This window comes from Poecile atricapillus, chromosome 1 (genome assembly GCF_030490865.1).
Source record: "Poecile atricapillus isolate bPoeAtr1 chromosome 1, bPoeAtr1.hap1, whole genome shotgun sequence".
NCBI lineage: Eukaryota > Metazoa > Chordata > Aves > Passeriformes > Paridae > Poecile > Poecile atricapillus.
Window position 1 is genome coordinate 133565456 of NC_081249.1, and position 16947 is coordinate 133582402.

Consider the following 16947-nt stretch of genomic DNA (forward strand, 5'->3'; position numbering starts at 1 on the left):
CGGCTTGGAAGCGGCGGCGGAGCTGCGACCGGCGGCAGACAAAGGCAGCGGGGCCGGCAGCGGGCGGGGAGCGGGGCGGCCGCCCTCCGGGGCCGGGCCAGCGCCGGGGCCGCCCCCCCGGTCCGCGGCGGGGCCGGGCCGGGCCGGTGCGGGCCAATGCGGCCGGCGGCGGAGCGGCGCAGCCCGGCGCAGCCAATGGAGGGCGCGGGCAGGAGCGCTGCCGCCGGGGGCCGGGGGGCGGCGGGGGGGGCGCCCGCCAATCGCGGCGGGCCGGCGGCAGGGAAACACTATTATGCTAATGGTGTTTTGCTCGCACTCGCGGGGGAGCGGGGTTTAAAAGGCAGCGGCCGAGGGCAGGGGTTCAAAGGCGGGAGCCAGGGCCGGTGTGAGAGTGAGGGAGCGAGCGGACGGGACGGGAGGAGAGGAGCGGCGGGGGGGGGCATCCACGCCTTCCCGGCCCGCCGCGTCCTGCCCGGCGGCGATGTCCAACGTGCACCTCTCCGGCGCCGCCGCCCTGGAGCGTCTCTCGGCCCGGCGAGCCCTGGCCGGGCACGGCCGCAGCCCCGTCTGCAGGAGCCTCTTCGGGCCGGTGGACCACGAGGAGCTGGGCCGGGAACTGCGGGAGCGCCTGCGGGAGATGGGGGAGGACGACCAGCGCCGCTGGGACTACAACTTCCAAACCGACACGCCGCTGCCGGGGCCCGGCCGCCTGCGCTGGGAGGAGGTGGAGGCCGGCGCCGTGCCCGCTTTCTACCGGGAGACTCTGCAGGTGGGACGGTGCCGCGTCCCCCTCCTCCGGGCGCCCCCTTCGCCGCCGCCGCCGCCCGCGGCCGGCAAGGGGCCCGGGGGGCGCCTGAGCCGGGAGAACCGCGCCGCGCCCCGCCGCCGCGGCATGCGGCTCCGCCGCAGGGGCCCGACCGCCCGCATCACAGGTGCGTGGGGAGCCGGGGGGCGCGGGGGACGGGGGGCGTCCCGCCGCAGCGGCTGACGGACCCCTCCTTCCTCTCCGTCCCCCATCCAGATTTCTTCGCGAGGAGAAAAAGGCCGGCAGAGCCGAAGGCGGCGGCGGAGCGCCCCGCCGGCTGCCCGCCGTCCCCCGCCGCCGTGCCGGCTGAGCAGACGCCCCGCAAGCGGCTCCGGTGAGCCAGGTGAGACGCGCCCCTGGAGCGGACGAAGGCGTCCGGGCGTTTTCTTTGGCCGGCGCTCTTCTGCTTACTTCCTATACCACGACCAATTTTTTTTCCCCCTGCTTATTCCCCCCCCCCTCCCCCTTTTTGTTCTTCTGCAGACTTTTGCACTACTGCACCCACGGGAGAGGCGCGCCGCCCCGGGAGGCACGACGCCCCGGAGGCGCGGGGGGCCGGGGCGGGCGGAGCGGCGAGCCGGGACCCCCCCGCGCCCGCCCGGCAGCGGGAGCCGGAGCGGGAACCGGAGCGGAGCCGCAGCGCCGGCCGCGCACGGAGCAGTGTTATCGTACAACAGTGCAATGTATGACGTTCTGTATAGAAATGTATTATGCCTAATATGAGTACACTGGCCAGAAGTGTAAAGCTTTAAAAGTCATTTATAAGAAATGTTTAATCTCTGCTGAGCTCTCAGTGCAAAAAAAAAAAAAAAAAAAAGGAAAAACGAAAAAAACAAGTGTATATTTGTACAAAACTTTTTTAAGAGTTATACTAACTTATATTTTCTATTTATGTCAGAAACGTGGATAAGTTTGACATCCAATAGTCTTGTTTTTTTTTTTCTTTTGGTTAAGCCAAAGGGCACTATATTTGCTTTTGTTATTCACAAAATGTAAATTTATTTTTATAGTGGATTTTTTTTTTTTTTTGCATTCACAAGATGTAGCTATAAATCAAAATATTTTTTAGACTTTACTTGAAGACAAATCTGTTTCAATGGATCCTGAGCCGGTCTGTACCACTGCCATCGCAAATAATGCTACAACTTCAATAATAAAATTAAATAAAAGTCAGGAAACGGCCACAAGCCTCTTTGGTGTGTGCTGGAGGGGAAGTCCGGGGGGAGGGGGGTGGCGGGGACAGCCCCGGCGGCTTGGGCGGGGGAGCCCAGCCCAGCTCTGAGTCTCTCGGTGGAGGGGTCCTCCCCGGCCGCGGGGCCCCGGCTACCCCCGGAGCACGACCCCGCCACGGGGAGGGCGCTTTCCCCCGCCAGCGCCCCGCCGCGGAAAGTGGGCGTGTGGTTCGGAGGGGAAAGGAGGGCTTCTTCCCTTAAAAACAAGTTCAAACTCCTGAGTACTGCCGGAGTTAACCAAGCGCGAGGGGAGCACACGCCCTTCATCACACCCTGACTTGGGGCTTTCGGCACGTTGTAATGGTTACTTTTCACAGCTCACCCTTTCTCCCGGAGACTGGAGCTGCGCCCCTCGAGGGGCCCGGCGGGGCCGGGGCTGCCCCCGCTCACCACATGGTGGCTGGGGCCGCTGCCTGCCTCTGTTGGGGACAGCCTCGGGGGGTGACTGGGGCGTGCGGGCCGTGCTCCTCAGCGGGCTCAGCACGGGGGGAACGCCTCTGTCGTGGCTGTGCAAACCTTCCCCCCTCCCCCTCTTTCGGCCGCGGGCCCTGACTCCCCAGCCTGGAGCCCAAAGCCCTGGCTACTGCAGGAAGGCACTTCCTGGTACCTCTTGCCCAGCAATGATTTACAGGACAAACAACAGTTCTGGGAAAGGCAGCAGTTTCAGCTCCCCCTAAAAGACGTAAAAAGCGAAACAACACTCACACGAAACAAACCCTCCCACGAGCCAGCATTTTGATAGTGTTTCGGTGGCAGTGCTGTCACAAGCGCGCAGCAGCAGCACTTTGCAGCATCACCTGGGGGCAGGTTAAAGCCATGGGATCTGCACGCAGCCCCCTTGGGGTCGGGGCACACGCCCTGCTCTGTATCCCAACCCTGCGCTGACCGGGAAAGGGGGACAGACAGCCCAGGGCTGGTGCTGGCTGCAGGTGGTGCAGGGTTGGCATGCTGGAGAGTGCAGATGGGGAGGAGGACCAGGACGTGGGTACTGACTGGACTGATTTATGCCTTTCCGAGTGCACTCCCCAACTCTGCACCTCTGAAATGCTGCACCCCCACACTGGACCCAGAAGCTGGGGTGGACCAAGAGGGCGTCACTCCCTGGCTTTCTGATCTCTGTCGGATACACTTCCACGGAGGGGGGAGGGAGCTGAGAGAATGAGGTTCAGGGTGAATGAGGCTCAAGGTTTACCCGCATCGCCTTCCCCCCTCACAGCGTTCCTCTCTGCCCTCCCCCCTCCCTTTTCTCCCCCCGCTGTCACGGCCGCCAAACGCTCCTGGCTGTAAAAGTAACATTGATTACCTCCAGCTCCATGATCGCTTAATCAGAACGGGATTATTTTACACGCCCGCATCAGTGGCCGCTGACTCAATACGATTTTCCCCCCCTTTGAAAAGAAAAATAGCTTTTCCCTTTCCTTATGAAAGCCAACAATACCCGGAGTGAGGCAGCTGGATCCTCCAGGATTTATGGGCTTTTCTCTCGCTTTCATGAAAGCAGGTGCCTTTGGGACCTCCATTGTCCCAGCCCGCAACTAATAATAGGACTTTTTGCAATGAAAGATCCCTGCTCCGAGCTCCCAAATACCTCGGCCGGAGGAGCCACGAGGTGTGCCCAGCCTGGCTCAGGAGGAAAGCCCTCACCGCGGGGACAGTTTAGGCACGGGGCTCTAAAGCAAACAATCGCAGCTCCCGGGCAGTGCCCGGGCGGAGCCTGCAGCCGCAGCAGGGAGGGAGGGCCCCGTCCCGCAGCCCCCTGCAGGGCCCGGGGGTGCGGGAAGGTGTGCGGCCGCCCCCGCGCCCTGCCCCACCCAGCCCGGCCGGCCCTCCGCGCCCCGGCACAAAGCACACTGCCCCTATTCTTTCGGCCTTTGTAGCCATATGGCAAATCCATGTAGACACAGCCAACATCCATTTATTCAGGCACATAATGTCCCGCAACAGGGAACAATTGGAACTTTGTTTGCTTCTATTATTGATGCGAATGGGCGACAGAGAGAGAGAGAGAGAAAAAAAAATCATTTAACTATAAGAGATATCCAGCTAATTATGAACCATATGTGCCTATAGTTTCAAAGCAATCCAATGAAGTTCATTTTAGATCTAGACTACTTTATTAGTACGGAAGACAGATGTCTCAACAGTACATGCATCAGAGGAAACCATGTAAAGAAGTTCTTGAAATATTTAACTAGGACTCATTCATTGTCAGAGGGGCTTTAAAGTGCCCTTTATCATGAGAATGCATAGGCAGAAGCGGAGGGAGGCTGCCGGTTGTTACCGCCAGCCCACTTACCCCTTAGCGCTAAATCCCGAATTCCACTTTGGATTTGACGACAGGAATATTTTTGGAAAGGATTCAAAATATCAGGGGTCTTGAAGGACTGAGCTTGCTACTCATTACAGCTACAAAAAGTCAGGTCATTATTTGAGCTGCCTTAATCCCAGACTGAAATCAGCTATGCAATTAGAGGAATAATCTACTCCAAAATCACCACCGCTCCCTCTCCCAAGGAGCGGAGCCGTGCATTTGGAGCATGGCTACTGCAGTTCCTCCCTGCCCCTAGAGACCAAGACAGGAGCATTACCAATACTGGACCTCCTGAAATTTTTCATACAAGCATCTCTCGATGTGAATGGTGGTAGGCACCTAAAGGGAAAGGGTGCTGAAGAAAGGCTGGAAGGGAAACTTGGCGGGAGGAAGTTTTTCAGATTTTTTTTTTTTTTAATTTTTTTTTAGGGAATGCAATTATCAGCAAACAATCTTGGCAAAAAGGTATCTTTATGAGCTCAGCAACATCCACCAGTAATTAAGCCACTTCAGTTAGATGAATGCAACATATGGTTGACACTGGGAATCATTCTCCTTCCTAGCCACAACTTTTCTTTCTGGGCCAAAACTTGTTCTATTATCACTTAAAATAAACAGAAAGCTGCTTTCCATTTCTTCAGCAAATATTTGTTGCTAATGAGCAGGAGGTGTATGTAACAGGCTGGGAAAAAAAAAAAAACCACCATCATTTTTAAAGATTAATTTCTTATGTTTTGATACAGAAATAAAAAATTCATTTGCCATGAGTTGTGATTGCTTGGTAGGATAGCTGCACAGGGAGATTCATCTGAAGGATCCACAAAGAGAGACACAAATTGGATTGACCATTTTAAACCAGAGAGACAGATATGAAGAGTAGTAGCATTTATACAAACATATATATAGACAAGAAATAACTAAACAGGGAGCATAAAATAATTCATCAGGGAACAGGGTTTTTTTCAGCTATATTGTCACCTATTGTTACAGGATACAATTAAAATGGTTTTCCAATATCTTCCCCTACTGTACCTGCTTAGAAATGTTACTCTTAACATTTATTTTTGGAACAGAGTGAGCCAAAACACAAACCAAAAGTCTTCACCTAAGATGAAGGGATGGCATTGTATCTGACTCTCAGAGGATGGAGAAGAATCAAGTATCTTCTCCCCACACACATAGTATCTAATACTGAAGACCACACAACCTCTTTTCAGTGTGGTGAAATACCCAGTGGAAAGTTCTTCATGTTTTGGTTTATTCTGGTTTTTTTTTTTAAACCAAGGGGGATTTTTAGCCATGTGTTTCCAAGAAACCTTGGTTGAAACAGTTTTTTTGGGGAAAAAAGAGAATGAAAGATGCCAAAACAGTTAGATGAGCTGTACAGAATGTAAGAGCCCTGAAACAGGCCCTGCTGAGACAAAAAAAAATAGAAATCTTTTAGACACAGAAAAAACTAAATCTCAGATCCACTTTCTCCAATCCACATGGCCAAGCCTCTGCCCCAAGAAAACCAGTGGTCTCACATCTGTATCTGTGGTGTCAGTCATGTGAGCCCCAGTCTACAGGATGGGGATCAGGAGGAGGGAACAGGAGGATGGGGAGGCAGCTCCAGAAGAAACCTAGGATGGGGATAACAAGGCATGGGTGGAGCAGAAGTATGGCTGGGGTACACTGGAAGAGGCTGGGCAGAGGACACAAAATTCTACTGGTGTGCACTAAGGAAGGGAGAGAAGGGAACAGGACACAACATTTATACCCTGTACATTCCTTCAGAGGCTGCCTGGCCCCAATACATCTCTGCTGTCAGCAAACACCCATGAAACTCATCCAGTAACACCTTATCCCTCTCCTCAAGTAATTTACTGATGGGTACTAACAATAATCTCCTCTTTTCTGTTCCTGTGTCCCAGGTCAGTGTGGGATCTAAAACTGCTCCAGACCTGCTGAGGAGTCAGCAGGTTTCATTCACATCATCGCAAGACTACTCACTGTCCCCTACCGGAATTTCTTTAGCCTACTTGATACCCCCTGTCATACACATTACACCTGTATTACACAGAGAAGGAGGATTGGGAAAAAAACCCTCAAGTTTTGGAGATGCCCAAGGTGTCTGTACAATTTCAACCCAGATCTTTTGCTCCCAGTGCATTTTCACAGCCACGCACACCATTTTTCTCCCAGGACACACAGTAAGCAATTTACCCAGCGCTTTACCTCACAGAATGAATCTGGGCCATACAGCAAAGGTAAAACTTCTGGATAAACTCCTGCCAGAGAAAGCAAAGCAAGAGGCTAAAGGATGCTTTCATCTTTAATCCAATGCCAACACTTGAATGTAGGCTTTTATTCTCCAGAGAACAGTTGGCTCCTCCTGACCTGTTCCTGCAACAGAGGCTTTGTGCAGTACAGGGCCAGGTGCTTCAAGTTTTCATAAGCAGCCACTAATTGTGCCCAGGTTTGTTGGGCAGCTGATACGAACTGCTGGGCTCTGACTTGTGAAAGTGCTGAGCATCCACAGCTGCAAGCCAGGGTCACAGTCCCTGGCTCTGCATGTGGTTTTGGCCAGACTAAGCTCATGGTTTGAAAAGCTGCAGCCATGGGGTACCTTGGACCAACACTCCAAATTAATTATTAGCTCCCATCTCTTTTTATTTGTCTCCCCATCGTTAAACGGGGATAGTAACACTCATCACTTATATTTTGATCCATTAATGTTTGGAAAGCGCTGGGTTACTGCCGTGAGCAGCACTGTATAAATCTGGTGGGGACATTAATAATGTCTTTGAGCAGGGTTTGAATAGTGCCCAGTTAATAAGACGTTAGCTCCGTCCATTGAACGTCGAGAAAAACAAAATTGAGCAACTGCTCATTAAAGCGAGCACCGTTCTCTCTGTGCACTCAATGCGATCATTTAATTAAAAGATTTTATCATCGTGCACAGACACAAGGGGGCAGAGCCAAGGCCCCGTCTTCCCTCATCTTCGCCTGCTCCGCATCAAATCACACCAGAGTATTTCTTGGATGTAAACTACAATAAGAACCTAAAAAACTTTTTTTTTTTTTCCCCCCCCCAAGCCCCTGCACTAACAGAAATCGCTGCCTGAGCTTTGACAAGCTAGATCTTTTATTCCCTGCTTTTCACCCCCCAGTCCCACCCTCACCCTGCTGACCACTTGCCGGGCTCCTCCCTCCACCCCAGCCTGTGGTCTCCACCGTCCTTGACGCCGCAACGAGCCTAGGAAATCGCCTCTGTGCCTGGCTATGAGGTGGGGGGAAGGAGAAGAGTTTTTCAGAGCCAGAAGATGCTTTGTTTGGGGCTGGTTTTGAGTTATATTGGATTAGAGGAACACGAGCACGCAGCTCCTCTTGCACGCCGTTCTCTGCAGGGGCTGATGGCAATAAACGTGCGAACCCGTCACTTCAAAAACCAACAAATGAAACCAAAATCCCCAAGAATACATCCCACCACTGAATGTGTTTTACATGAAAGTTCTGAGGAAAAGTCCCTGTTTGGGTCACATCAAGCAGCCTTAGACTTACTGGGAACTGAGGTTTAGAGCAATTTATTCTGGAAAACAATGAGCACGAATTAAGTTGTTCTCATACATTTGGTAATTGGTTTAGCAAAGCCAGCTTTTCTTAGGACCTTCAGTCAAGATGTTTTCAAACATGGATCTAGTTAACATCACTTCAGTTTTGCTGGTGCAGTACAGCATTCCATCTGCTGATCCCAAAAGCTTTGGATTTTTTTTTTTTTGTTTTTGATTTTGTTTTTCTTTCACCTAGATGAGCGAGCAGGACTGGGAATACTGGCCCCTGGTTCTCTATTTTATTCTGTACATCAGGAAGCAAAACCTGTTTCTTTTTCCTGCTGACTGAGGGACTCCAGATACATATCCCTTCAAAGGACGAAGCCCAACTTTTTATGCCAAAAGCAAGCTTTTAGGAGTTCCTATGACCATGCTTTTCTGTTTGGAGAGCTGTAAGAGCCGATGCAGTGGTGCCCATACCTCTGCCTTCCTAGGCTCTCTCACCTTTCTTCTCCAAAGCATACAGGATTTCCACACCACCCTAGGCAGCGCGAGCGAGGAACCCAGGGAAAGCAGCTCCCTGGACGTTACAGGGGAACACACATTTCCTTTGAATTGAGGTGGCAAAAGGCACCTGCCTGACGCAAAATCTGCTCCTCTGACAAATTGCACATTCCCCCTCCAGCTCCCAGTCCATGAGTGGTGGGGCAGGGCAGGGGGGAGAGGGGGGACACCCCGCAGCTTTCTCCCCACCAGCACAACTGCTGGGCTGGGCGCTCCCCGCAGCAAGGGCCAGGCACAGCCTTTCTGCTGCGTAAATAAAATAAAAGCAGCCGTCCGTGTTTGCTCTCGGCTCCGCAGCACAGCCCCGAGCAGCAGCGGCCACCTCTGCGGGGGGATACAACAGGAGATTCGGGGGTCATTTCCATAACAATCGCTGTTAGCAAACACCCATAAAACACAGCGGGCAAAGACACCTTATCAGAAGGAGTTAGCTGCAAATTAAAAGAAGTGCTTGTTGGTTTGGCTTTTGTGCCTGTCTGCAGGATTTCGAGGGCTTGGTACAAAAATTCTCTTTGACCACACTAGGTTAAAAATAATAATAATACCAATTTCATTTAAAAGCTTTTAACAAGCAGAGAGAAAATACAGATTTTATATATGAAGAATCAATATATGAACTTCCTATCAGATGAAGGACATTGGTGGGGGGGGACGACGGAGGGGGAGGAAAAGAAAAAGGAAGAGAATAAAACTTTCCCAATTATCATATTTCCCTGAAATTCAGCTATGCAGAACCGGAATAATTACAGACTTAGCAGAAATATTGCAAAATGTCGGCACGGAAGGGGCTTTTTCTTGACCCTGCGGAATATAATGGGAGATAAAGAGATTGACCATTTTGGGAGGAGGATGCCTTCATTTCTCGACGTGACTGTAGATTATTTCGGCTTCAGGAGACAAGAATGTCCCTTTAACATCTGACCTGGCCTTTATTTAAGAGCAGCACTTCACGGTTCAGGAAAGACAGACAATTTTCTAATTCCCAGCTCTGCTGGAGGCTGAGGCAGCAACTTCCAGACAGGACACCTGCTAACACTAGAGAAATGGCATTATTATGTCTACAAGTTTACAAATCTGAGGATCAAAAAGCCTTTGCTTCTGCTGCTACTCCACAGGCCAAGGACGACGACTTCTTCAAAACAGAGTTCCACAGAGTTTTTTTCTTCCCCCCTCCAAGAAATGGTTTCTTTTCACTTTGAGCAGATCAGTTTCCACGTGAAAAAGTCAATAGTCAAAGAGTTTCCTAAGTTTCATTGGTGTGTAGCAGAAAGGGGATTAGACCTGGGGCCTTTTTACTGGCAAGCCTTTAAGCAAATAAATGTTCTTGAATTCTTAGAGAAACAAACCTAACTTAAAAATCCAGAATATATGGGATTTGCCTCTCCCCAACACAAATGTAAGAGAGAAAGACACACATAAACAATTACTAAAGATTTAAGGGATACTAGGGTTAAATTTTTTCCTACTGTAATTTTGCTTTTATTTTTACTAGTTAACCCGAAGAGAATGGTCCCATACATTCATGGAAATGTATGGAAATGCTTCCATACATTCACAACGAGCTATTTATAGAAACTAGTGTAATGCAATATCAGAAATAATAGAATTATTAGGGTAATACAATATAATAAAGAAATATTAGAATAATGCAATAATTAATTTTTAACAGATCAATTGTGACTTCCCAGCACTGAAAGAGGCTAAAAGCAGATGGCATGCACATTCCCCACCTTCCTTCAGAACCCTACCTGGTAGGCAAAGGCACTACTTAATTACTTCACACCTAAAAGTCCTAAAGCTGAAGCTGTAGTTTATCTTTTACGGCACAATCAGTCACAAATGACAATGATTTTTTTTAAAGAGTGTTAAGCTCCAAAAATCAGAATAGATGGGTAATTCAAAACCCAAATATTCAAAGTGTGTGTATGTGTGATACATACATACATATATGTGTACATGCATATATATAATTCATATTGACAGCCAACTGCTGCTGCAGAGCTACTCCCCCAGCCTGCAGACACAGATCCAGGTGTCTGTGCCAGCCATTTATAACACCTGGATCAGTGTTTGCAGGCTGGCCTTAATTAAGCTAGAAAACCAAGGAGAACTCAAGCAATGCAGTTGGTCACCACGGTTCAACATCAGTGAGTAAACGTCAGCATCTTGCTGTAACAAAACAAATAATTTGGGAAAAATCAAGTGTAGGTTTGTGACTGCACAGAAAATGATAAGCTGTCTGTTAAGTTTGCTTGTCTGCACCTTTAAATAGTTCTAAAACTTTTCAGACATTAGTTTTCTTTTCCCACTGTGTACCTTTGTGAGCCCAGATTTCAGTGCTCACCTGTCAAGCTATTCCAACTCCGTGATGGTGCCACCTCTGATTTCACTCTGAGCCATCCTACAGCTCTGCCCCTGCACACCCCCAGCCTTGGTCCATCTGGAAATCTTGGCAGTGCCTTAAAGCACATCCAACCCCACCGGCAACTGGGACAGATCCTTGGACCTTTCCTACTGCTGAGGGATTTGCTGCAGAGCACAATTCCAAACCCAGTGCCACCCAAAATGTAGAAGTGCCTTAAAATTCTTGTCTGTCTTGTCAAGACTTCTTCTGGCTGAAAACTCAGGAGCCAAACCCACTCCTATCCCAGGGGCCAAAATCACCCTGCCGTTGGGTGAAGAAGAGCAGCATTCCCCCCAAGTTACATGTACCCACAAAATACCCACAAAAGGGAGTAGCCCAGACCCAGGGTTTACCCCACGCAGCAGCAGCCGGCTGCATGAGAAGGGCTCCGGGCTTCATCTTGGGCAGCTGCTGCAGGCACAGAGTAGCTGTCTTTAAGGCGAGGAAAAAAACCCACTTTTGCTCTTTTGGCACTCTTTTCCTCGTTGAGACCAAGCATTTCAGTGCGAGCATTTTAAAGGCATTTCAAAGGTTCCAGACTCCATTTGAGGACAAGTTCATCCTACTAAAACTAAGTGACACCCCTGAAGAAGAGGGCACACCTCTCTCAGCATCTCTTGCCGACCTGCTTTTGGTGGCTGTCCTGTCCCCACCACACGTTTGGAGGTAACTGGGTTCCCCCAGGAGGGTTCTACACTCTCTGGTGCCAGCGGCTGCCCTCCTGTACCCTGCAGTCCCCATTCCCACCCTCACAGACCCAGACCTGTGCTGGCACCCACTCCCCACCTCCCATCAAGATCAAATTCAAAGACCAAGGGCTTGCTCTTTTGAAAGAAAGTTTGAAAAAGAGAGAAAACATTTATTTTCACGGCAAAGCCAGCCTTATGACCCCTCCGATGGCAAGATGCTGAGGAAAGAGAAGATTTTGCCTTTTTCCTGGGAGGAAAGCGGCGGGGAAGGAGGAGAGCTTTAAAGGGAGGGAGGGACGAGGCCGAGCTCATGCACGGATTTTAATCTGATCACTTCCCTGTCAAGCTAATCCCTGCCTGACTCAGATCGGACTTTTAGAAACGTGCCTGGAAACCAAAAAGCAAACCTCATTTGAATGAAGCACACACTCCGCAGCCCCCATCTGCAAAGGGCTGCAATTAAATGCAAAAAAAAAAAAAAAAAAAAAAAAAAAAGGAAAAAAAAAAAGGAAAAAAAGAAAAAAAAAAAAAGAAAAAAAGGGGGGGGGGGGAAGAGAAAATTAGCATTTTCCGCGGCCATCTGGCATGAGGAGCAGGCGATGGGGAACAAAAGGAGATTTAGGCAAAGGGGAGAGGCGAGTGTGCCATGGCATTGACCTGCAAATGAGCCTTTGTGAGCGAATTAAAGCTTCCCGGACCCCCCGGGACACCCCAAAACAGGCACCATTACAAACCATCCGGACAAAAACCCACTCATCAAAATTGTCTGCTTTTCAAGGGAGGGGGGAGAGGCCATTTAAATCTGCACCTTCCCTGCCCCCACCCGCAGTAATAGGCTGTTAATAGAGGCTTGGCGGGGGGAGTTGGCCCCCTGCACCCCCGACCCTACAGCCCGCTCTGACGGGATAACGGGGGGGACACCTTAGAAACGTGGCTCGTCCATAAAACGCACCCGACACGTTATTTACAGCCCTAATCCGAAACAATAGGGAAGAAATAAAAATAAAAATAAAAAAAAAAAAAAAAAAAAAAGAAAAAAAAGAAGAAAAAAAAAGAGGGGGGCATTTGGTGGTATATCGGCTTCCAGATGCTGTTTATTTAATTCCAGGGGAGGGGGGTGAAGGGTTGTTCCAAAATAGATTTCCAAAGCAATTATTAATTTTATTTATTTTTTTTTTAAATGGAGATGATAAAGAGGAAAGGGACAATCGGGGATGCCACGGTCCCAAAATTAATGGAAAACTGCGCGGGTTAGAGTTTTTGTCTCCTATCCCCCCCCTTCCCCCATGACTCCTGCCTTTAAACTGAGAAAGCTTAAGGATTTGGAAGTGAAAGCAAAGATTTTGGCCCGGGGTAGATACATGAAAAGGGAGGGCGGGGGGGAAGCCATCTCCCCCCATCCCCTCTCCAGAAAGGGAATAAGGACTAAAGTCGGGGGCCAGCTGGGGGAAACTTGTAAATGAAACGTGTTTCTTTTATGGTGCTCCCCCCCGGGGGACAGCCCCATTATAACCCACCAGCCATATAGACTCAGCTGCCGCTCCCCCGGCAGGTACGCGGGGCCGGAGCGGCCGGGGGGGGCTGCAGCCGGCCGGACCCTCGGGCCGGGCCGGGCCGGGGCTGCCGGGCACGGCTGGGCGGGCCTGCGGGGCTGGGCACGCACGTGTGTGCTGTGTGTGAGCTGCACGGCTGCACATGCACGGCTGCACATGCACGCGCGTGCCCGCGCCCCGCTGCAGGTGAGCGCGCTCCCCGCGGGCTGAGGGGGGGAGCGGCGCTCGCAGCCCCCCAGGTGCCGCTCCCCCGGGGTTTGTTTGCAGTCAATATTCATGTGTTTCTGTCACCGGGGCGGCTCTTTTCACAGTGATCAGCCGGGCAGAAGGCTGAATGACAGGAGACTCGTGGCTCGGCTGCTTTGGGGAGGGGGGAGGGATGGATTCCAGCCGCCCGGCCCGCTGCCGCTGCGGGGTTTTGGGGGGGCCCAGCCCCTGCGGGAGGGGTTGCCCGGCTGGAGGCCGCGATCCTGCCCTGGACACAAGGGCACAAGGCAGCGGCACCGGGTGCCTCCCGCTGCGAGCAAACAGCCGTGGCTTCGGGGGACCCCCATCCCAAAGGCAAAGACGAGTCCCCACGCACGGGGCCTGTGGGCTAGCGGGGCCGCGGGCCGGGTTGGTCACCCCCATACCGTGTGCTCGGGGGGGACGCGGGGGTCCCCAGGCATGGGGTCCATCCCCCCGCCGGGATGGCTGGGGGCTCCTGGGGTCCCGCAGGGCAGAGGGAGAGCCCAGGGTGGCTGTGAACCGGCTGGCCTGAGCAAGTAGGGTGGCACCAGGGCTGGAGTGGGGGCTACCAAAACATTTTTTGATTTTTCTGCACCTCGAGCAAGAGGAGACACGCAGCAGCCCGCGTCTCGCCCCGCTGATGCTCGGGGCACCGCAGGGCTGTGAGTGGCAAGGTTCCCTTGGGGTTCGCAGCTCGGCCCATCGCATTCCAGGGTAATTCCAGGCTGTGCTGGCAGCGAGGGGCAAGGGCAGGAGCTGGGCTCCCAGGCGGGCACGGCGGGGGCTGCCCGTCGGGGGGGGTGGGTGAGTCCCGCCGTGCAGGAGCTGCGTTTTGTTCCCTCCCGCTTGCCCGGACTCATTCCCCTCAACTCACAGCGCTGTGTGTGCAGGTTTGGTTTGGTTTGGTTTGGTTTGGTTCGGTTCGGTTCGGTTCGGTTTTTTTGAAGTCCACAAACTTGTGATTTTCCGTGCAGCTTGTGGGGAGCGAATCAGTATGAGGGAGCACCCTTCTCATTGAAACCGGAGGTGAATAAATTATGAACAGGCGAAAATTGGAACAATGTCTCTGGGCGAGTGTTTTGTAGAGAGTTACTATTCCAGGCTTTGAAATCAATTGATACATAATTAGATTCCTCAAGAGAGGACAAACAAGGGCTGCCATTCACCCCCTCCTTCTCCCACATGCATCCCAAAGAGGGACCAGAGGCTTTAGCAGAAACCAGACAGCCAGCATTCTCCAGCACTAAAAACATATTCTGGCTTTGGGTGTTCATTTAACAAACAGATCCTTGAACCTTGCTTCTGTTTTCAGTTTATTTCGACCATGTTTCTTTGTGTTCAGTTCATTAAAACATGTCTCTTTTGAGATCTATTTTTACATTTCAAGAATCCAGTATTGTACTTCTGTGGTGGCAGATGGCCCTAGACATCCAAGCATAAGCTCTTTCCTGCTTTTTTCCCCCTCTTTCTTAGGTCCTTTCTGCGCTGCACTTGAAGCTGTGAGCAGCAACCATTCCTTTTTGCAAAGTCTGGTGCTGGCTCTCGGTTCAGCACAGGGCTCTAACATGTTACAGTCCCTGCTGTACCCTCGAGGTGTATTTTAAGCGCAGCGGATACTACCGTCTGTAAAATAAGAGCCCTCCACAGCGGGATAGATCCTTGTCACACGGGTGGCACGCAGGCTAATTTTGCATCTTTGCCTCATATTTGCCTCATGTTAATGTCCTGTGGTCCCCCAAATGAATTTATTAGTGGTTAAGGTTGAGTTTCATTCTTCAGGGAGACAGAAAATACAGATTTGGGTTAGTAAAAGACAGGAAAAAAAGTGTGACAATTAAAAAAAATATTGTAAAGGTTATTGAACAAAATAGCAGTGCCCCTAGCCAAGTGGGCCACCTAATTAAAGGCAATGGCTTGGCTCCCCTGGCTACCCATGGGATTGATGTGCTTAGCCACAACCACTTCCAAACTTGGTATCAAACACGGACCAGAGTGCTGCACCCATGAGCATAATTTTTGTTACATATCAATAGGACTAAAAAGACCTGTACCAGCAACAAGAAAAGCCTACCTGAGCTGCTGTAGAATCATTTCTTAGGTAGGGCAGCAGTATTATGGCTTAAAATAAGCCATAATACTTGTAATGTCTTGAAGACATTACAAACAGAATGACAAATTCCTACATTTTATTAAGTCATGGGATCTTTAGCAGAGGGTAAGGTAAATCTGAATTATGTATTCTTTGGAAGCACAGGCACAGGTAAATCTATGTCCTCTCCAGTAAAAAGATAAAAAGGCTGAGAGGTTTTCGTCCAAGGGTATTTGTTGGGATAATAACCAAAGCAGAAGTACTCAAACATATATCTAAGAGGAGGCTAATCTTTTCTGTGCTTGCTGCATAGATGGTATTTATTTATGTCTTCATGTGTGTATGTGGCTACTTCAGTATCTGATTTTCTGTGATTCACTGTCTTACCTGAGTTAACCAACAGTCAACAGACAGAGCGAGCTGGAAGACCTTGGTCACTGCAGGCAAGACAGCTTTTTGCTGCTCCATGGACGCTGCACAAACATGCTGACACAGTCTGCTCCCTGATGGGAAAAGGGACAATTCCAGAAGCACACAGGCAGTGCTCTTCCTTGATGCCTGCTCCTGTGTCCCAGCCTTGACCACAGCAGCCCCGCTACCCTGGAATAGGTGAACTGACTGCAGGCTGGCTTGCTGCCTCAAGCAGTCCCTTGCTTTGAGTGAGTGCCCACCTTGTGTCCTGATACAGCCCTGTCTACTGGCAAACTCTGAAAAATAATATGGATTGGACTTAGCCTCAAAGTTTTTTTTCCACCCTCCAGGCTTAGCACAGAAATCTCAGCACACATATTTATGCCTTTCAGGTGGATTTGGACAGGAGATTAATAAGTATAGAGCTCAGTGGAACAAGTTTCCATCACTGCTGTAATTCCTCTTGTGTTGCTGGCCCCAGCCACAGCATGGAGTGACTGCAGCTGGGACCACCAGGGTGGTTGGCTGGTACGAAATGCTTCTACCCCACCAGGGGAATATAAGAGAGGATGGCACAATCAGTGATTGCACAGATTGCACTGGCAATCACAGACTCCTCCAGGATGAGCCTGTTTTAGGTTTGCCTTGTGTCAGCCTCCAAAGTGCCCCAGGTTTTTGAGAGTGCACAGGAGAGGAATAACACAAGCTTCTTCCTTTCCCCTTCACTAGGATCCTCTCTACCTTCTTCTGATGGGACTGCACTCAGAAATGAGAAGTGGGAGAAGGACTCACTGTGTTAGAAGGTACTGCCACTTCACTAAACACTTGGGACTTCTGCAACCCAGAGACCATTCTCTTTACCTCCTTTTGAGTGTCTGCTCTCTCCAAATTCAGAAGGTGCTGTTGAAGACAATTTTGGAGTGAAACAACCCACAGACTCACAGCCTGGATGGAGGGGAGACCTTGACAGCTGTGAGCCAAGTCTTAGAGAGGTCAGAGAAAGACAGTAAGAACACAAAATTAGAGGGAAACATTCACAGGGCAGGGGAGGTTTGGGGCTTGTCAGGAAAGGAAAGAAGGAAAAAAAGGCTCTGCAGATCAAAGCTTGATTAATCCTCCATAAAAATG

The 16947-nt window shown here is 50.6% G+C and overlaps 1 protein-coding gene across 2 annotated transcripts; it reads left to right on the forward strand.

Annotated features, from left to right (window-relative positions):
• Nucleotides 1–272: 272 nt before the first annotated feature.
• Nucleotides 273–1987, forward strand: CDKN1C (cyclin dependent kinase inhibitor 1C). Of its 2 annotated transcripts, none has more exons than XM_058846462.1 (3): nucleotides 273–932; nucleotides 1022–1139; nucleotides 1289–1987. In XM_058846462.1, the coding sequence occupies exons 1-3, from the start codon at nucleotides 482–484 to the stop codon at nucleotides 1521–1523; spliced, it is 804 nt and encodes a 267-aa protein (XP_058702445.1). In that variant the 5' UTR covers nucleotides 273–481; the 3' UTR covers nucleotides 1524–1987. The 2 variants fall into 2 exon arrangements, with proteins under 2 accessions (XP_058702445.1, XP_058702455.1); XM_058846472.1 differs by having other exon boundaries at nucleotides 287–932; nucleotides 1022–1148; nucleotides 1289–1310.
• Nucleotides 1988–16947: the final 14960 nt, after the last annotated feature.

Bases quoted from the DNA above. Each gene is read 5' to 3' on its own strand.
- CDKN1C (XM_058846462.1), top strand. From the start codon at position 482: ATGTCCAACGTGCACCTCTCCGGCGCCGCCGCCCTGGAGCGTCTCTCG. The intron at 933-1,021 runs GTGCGTGGGGAG...TCCCCCATCCAG, and splicing joins CCCGACCGCCCGCATCACAG to ATTTCTTCGCGAGGAGAAAA. The intron at 1,140-1,288 runs GTGAGCCAGGTG...GTTCTTCTGCAG, and splicing joins ACGCCCCGCAAGCGGCTCCG to ACTTTTGCACTACTGCACCC.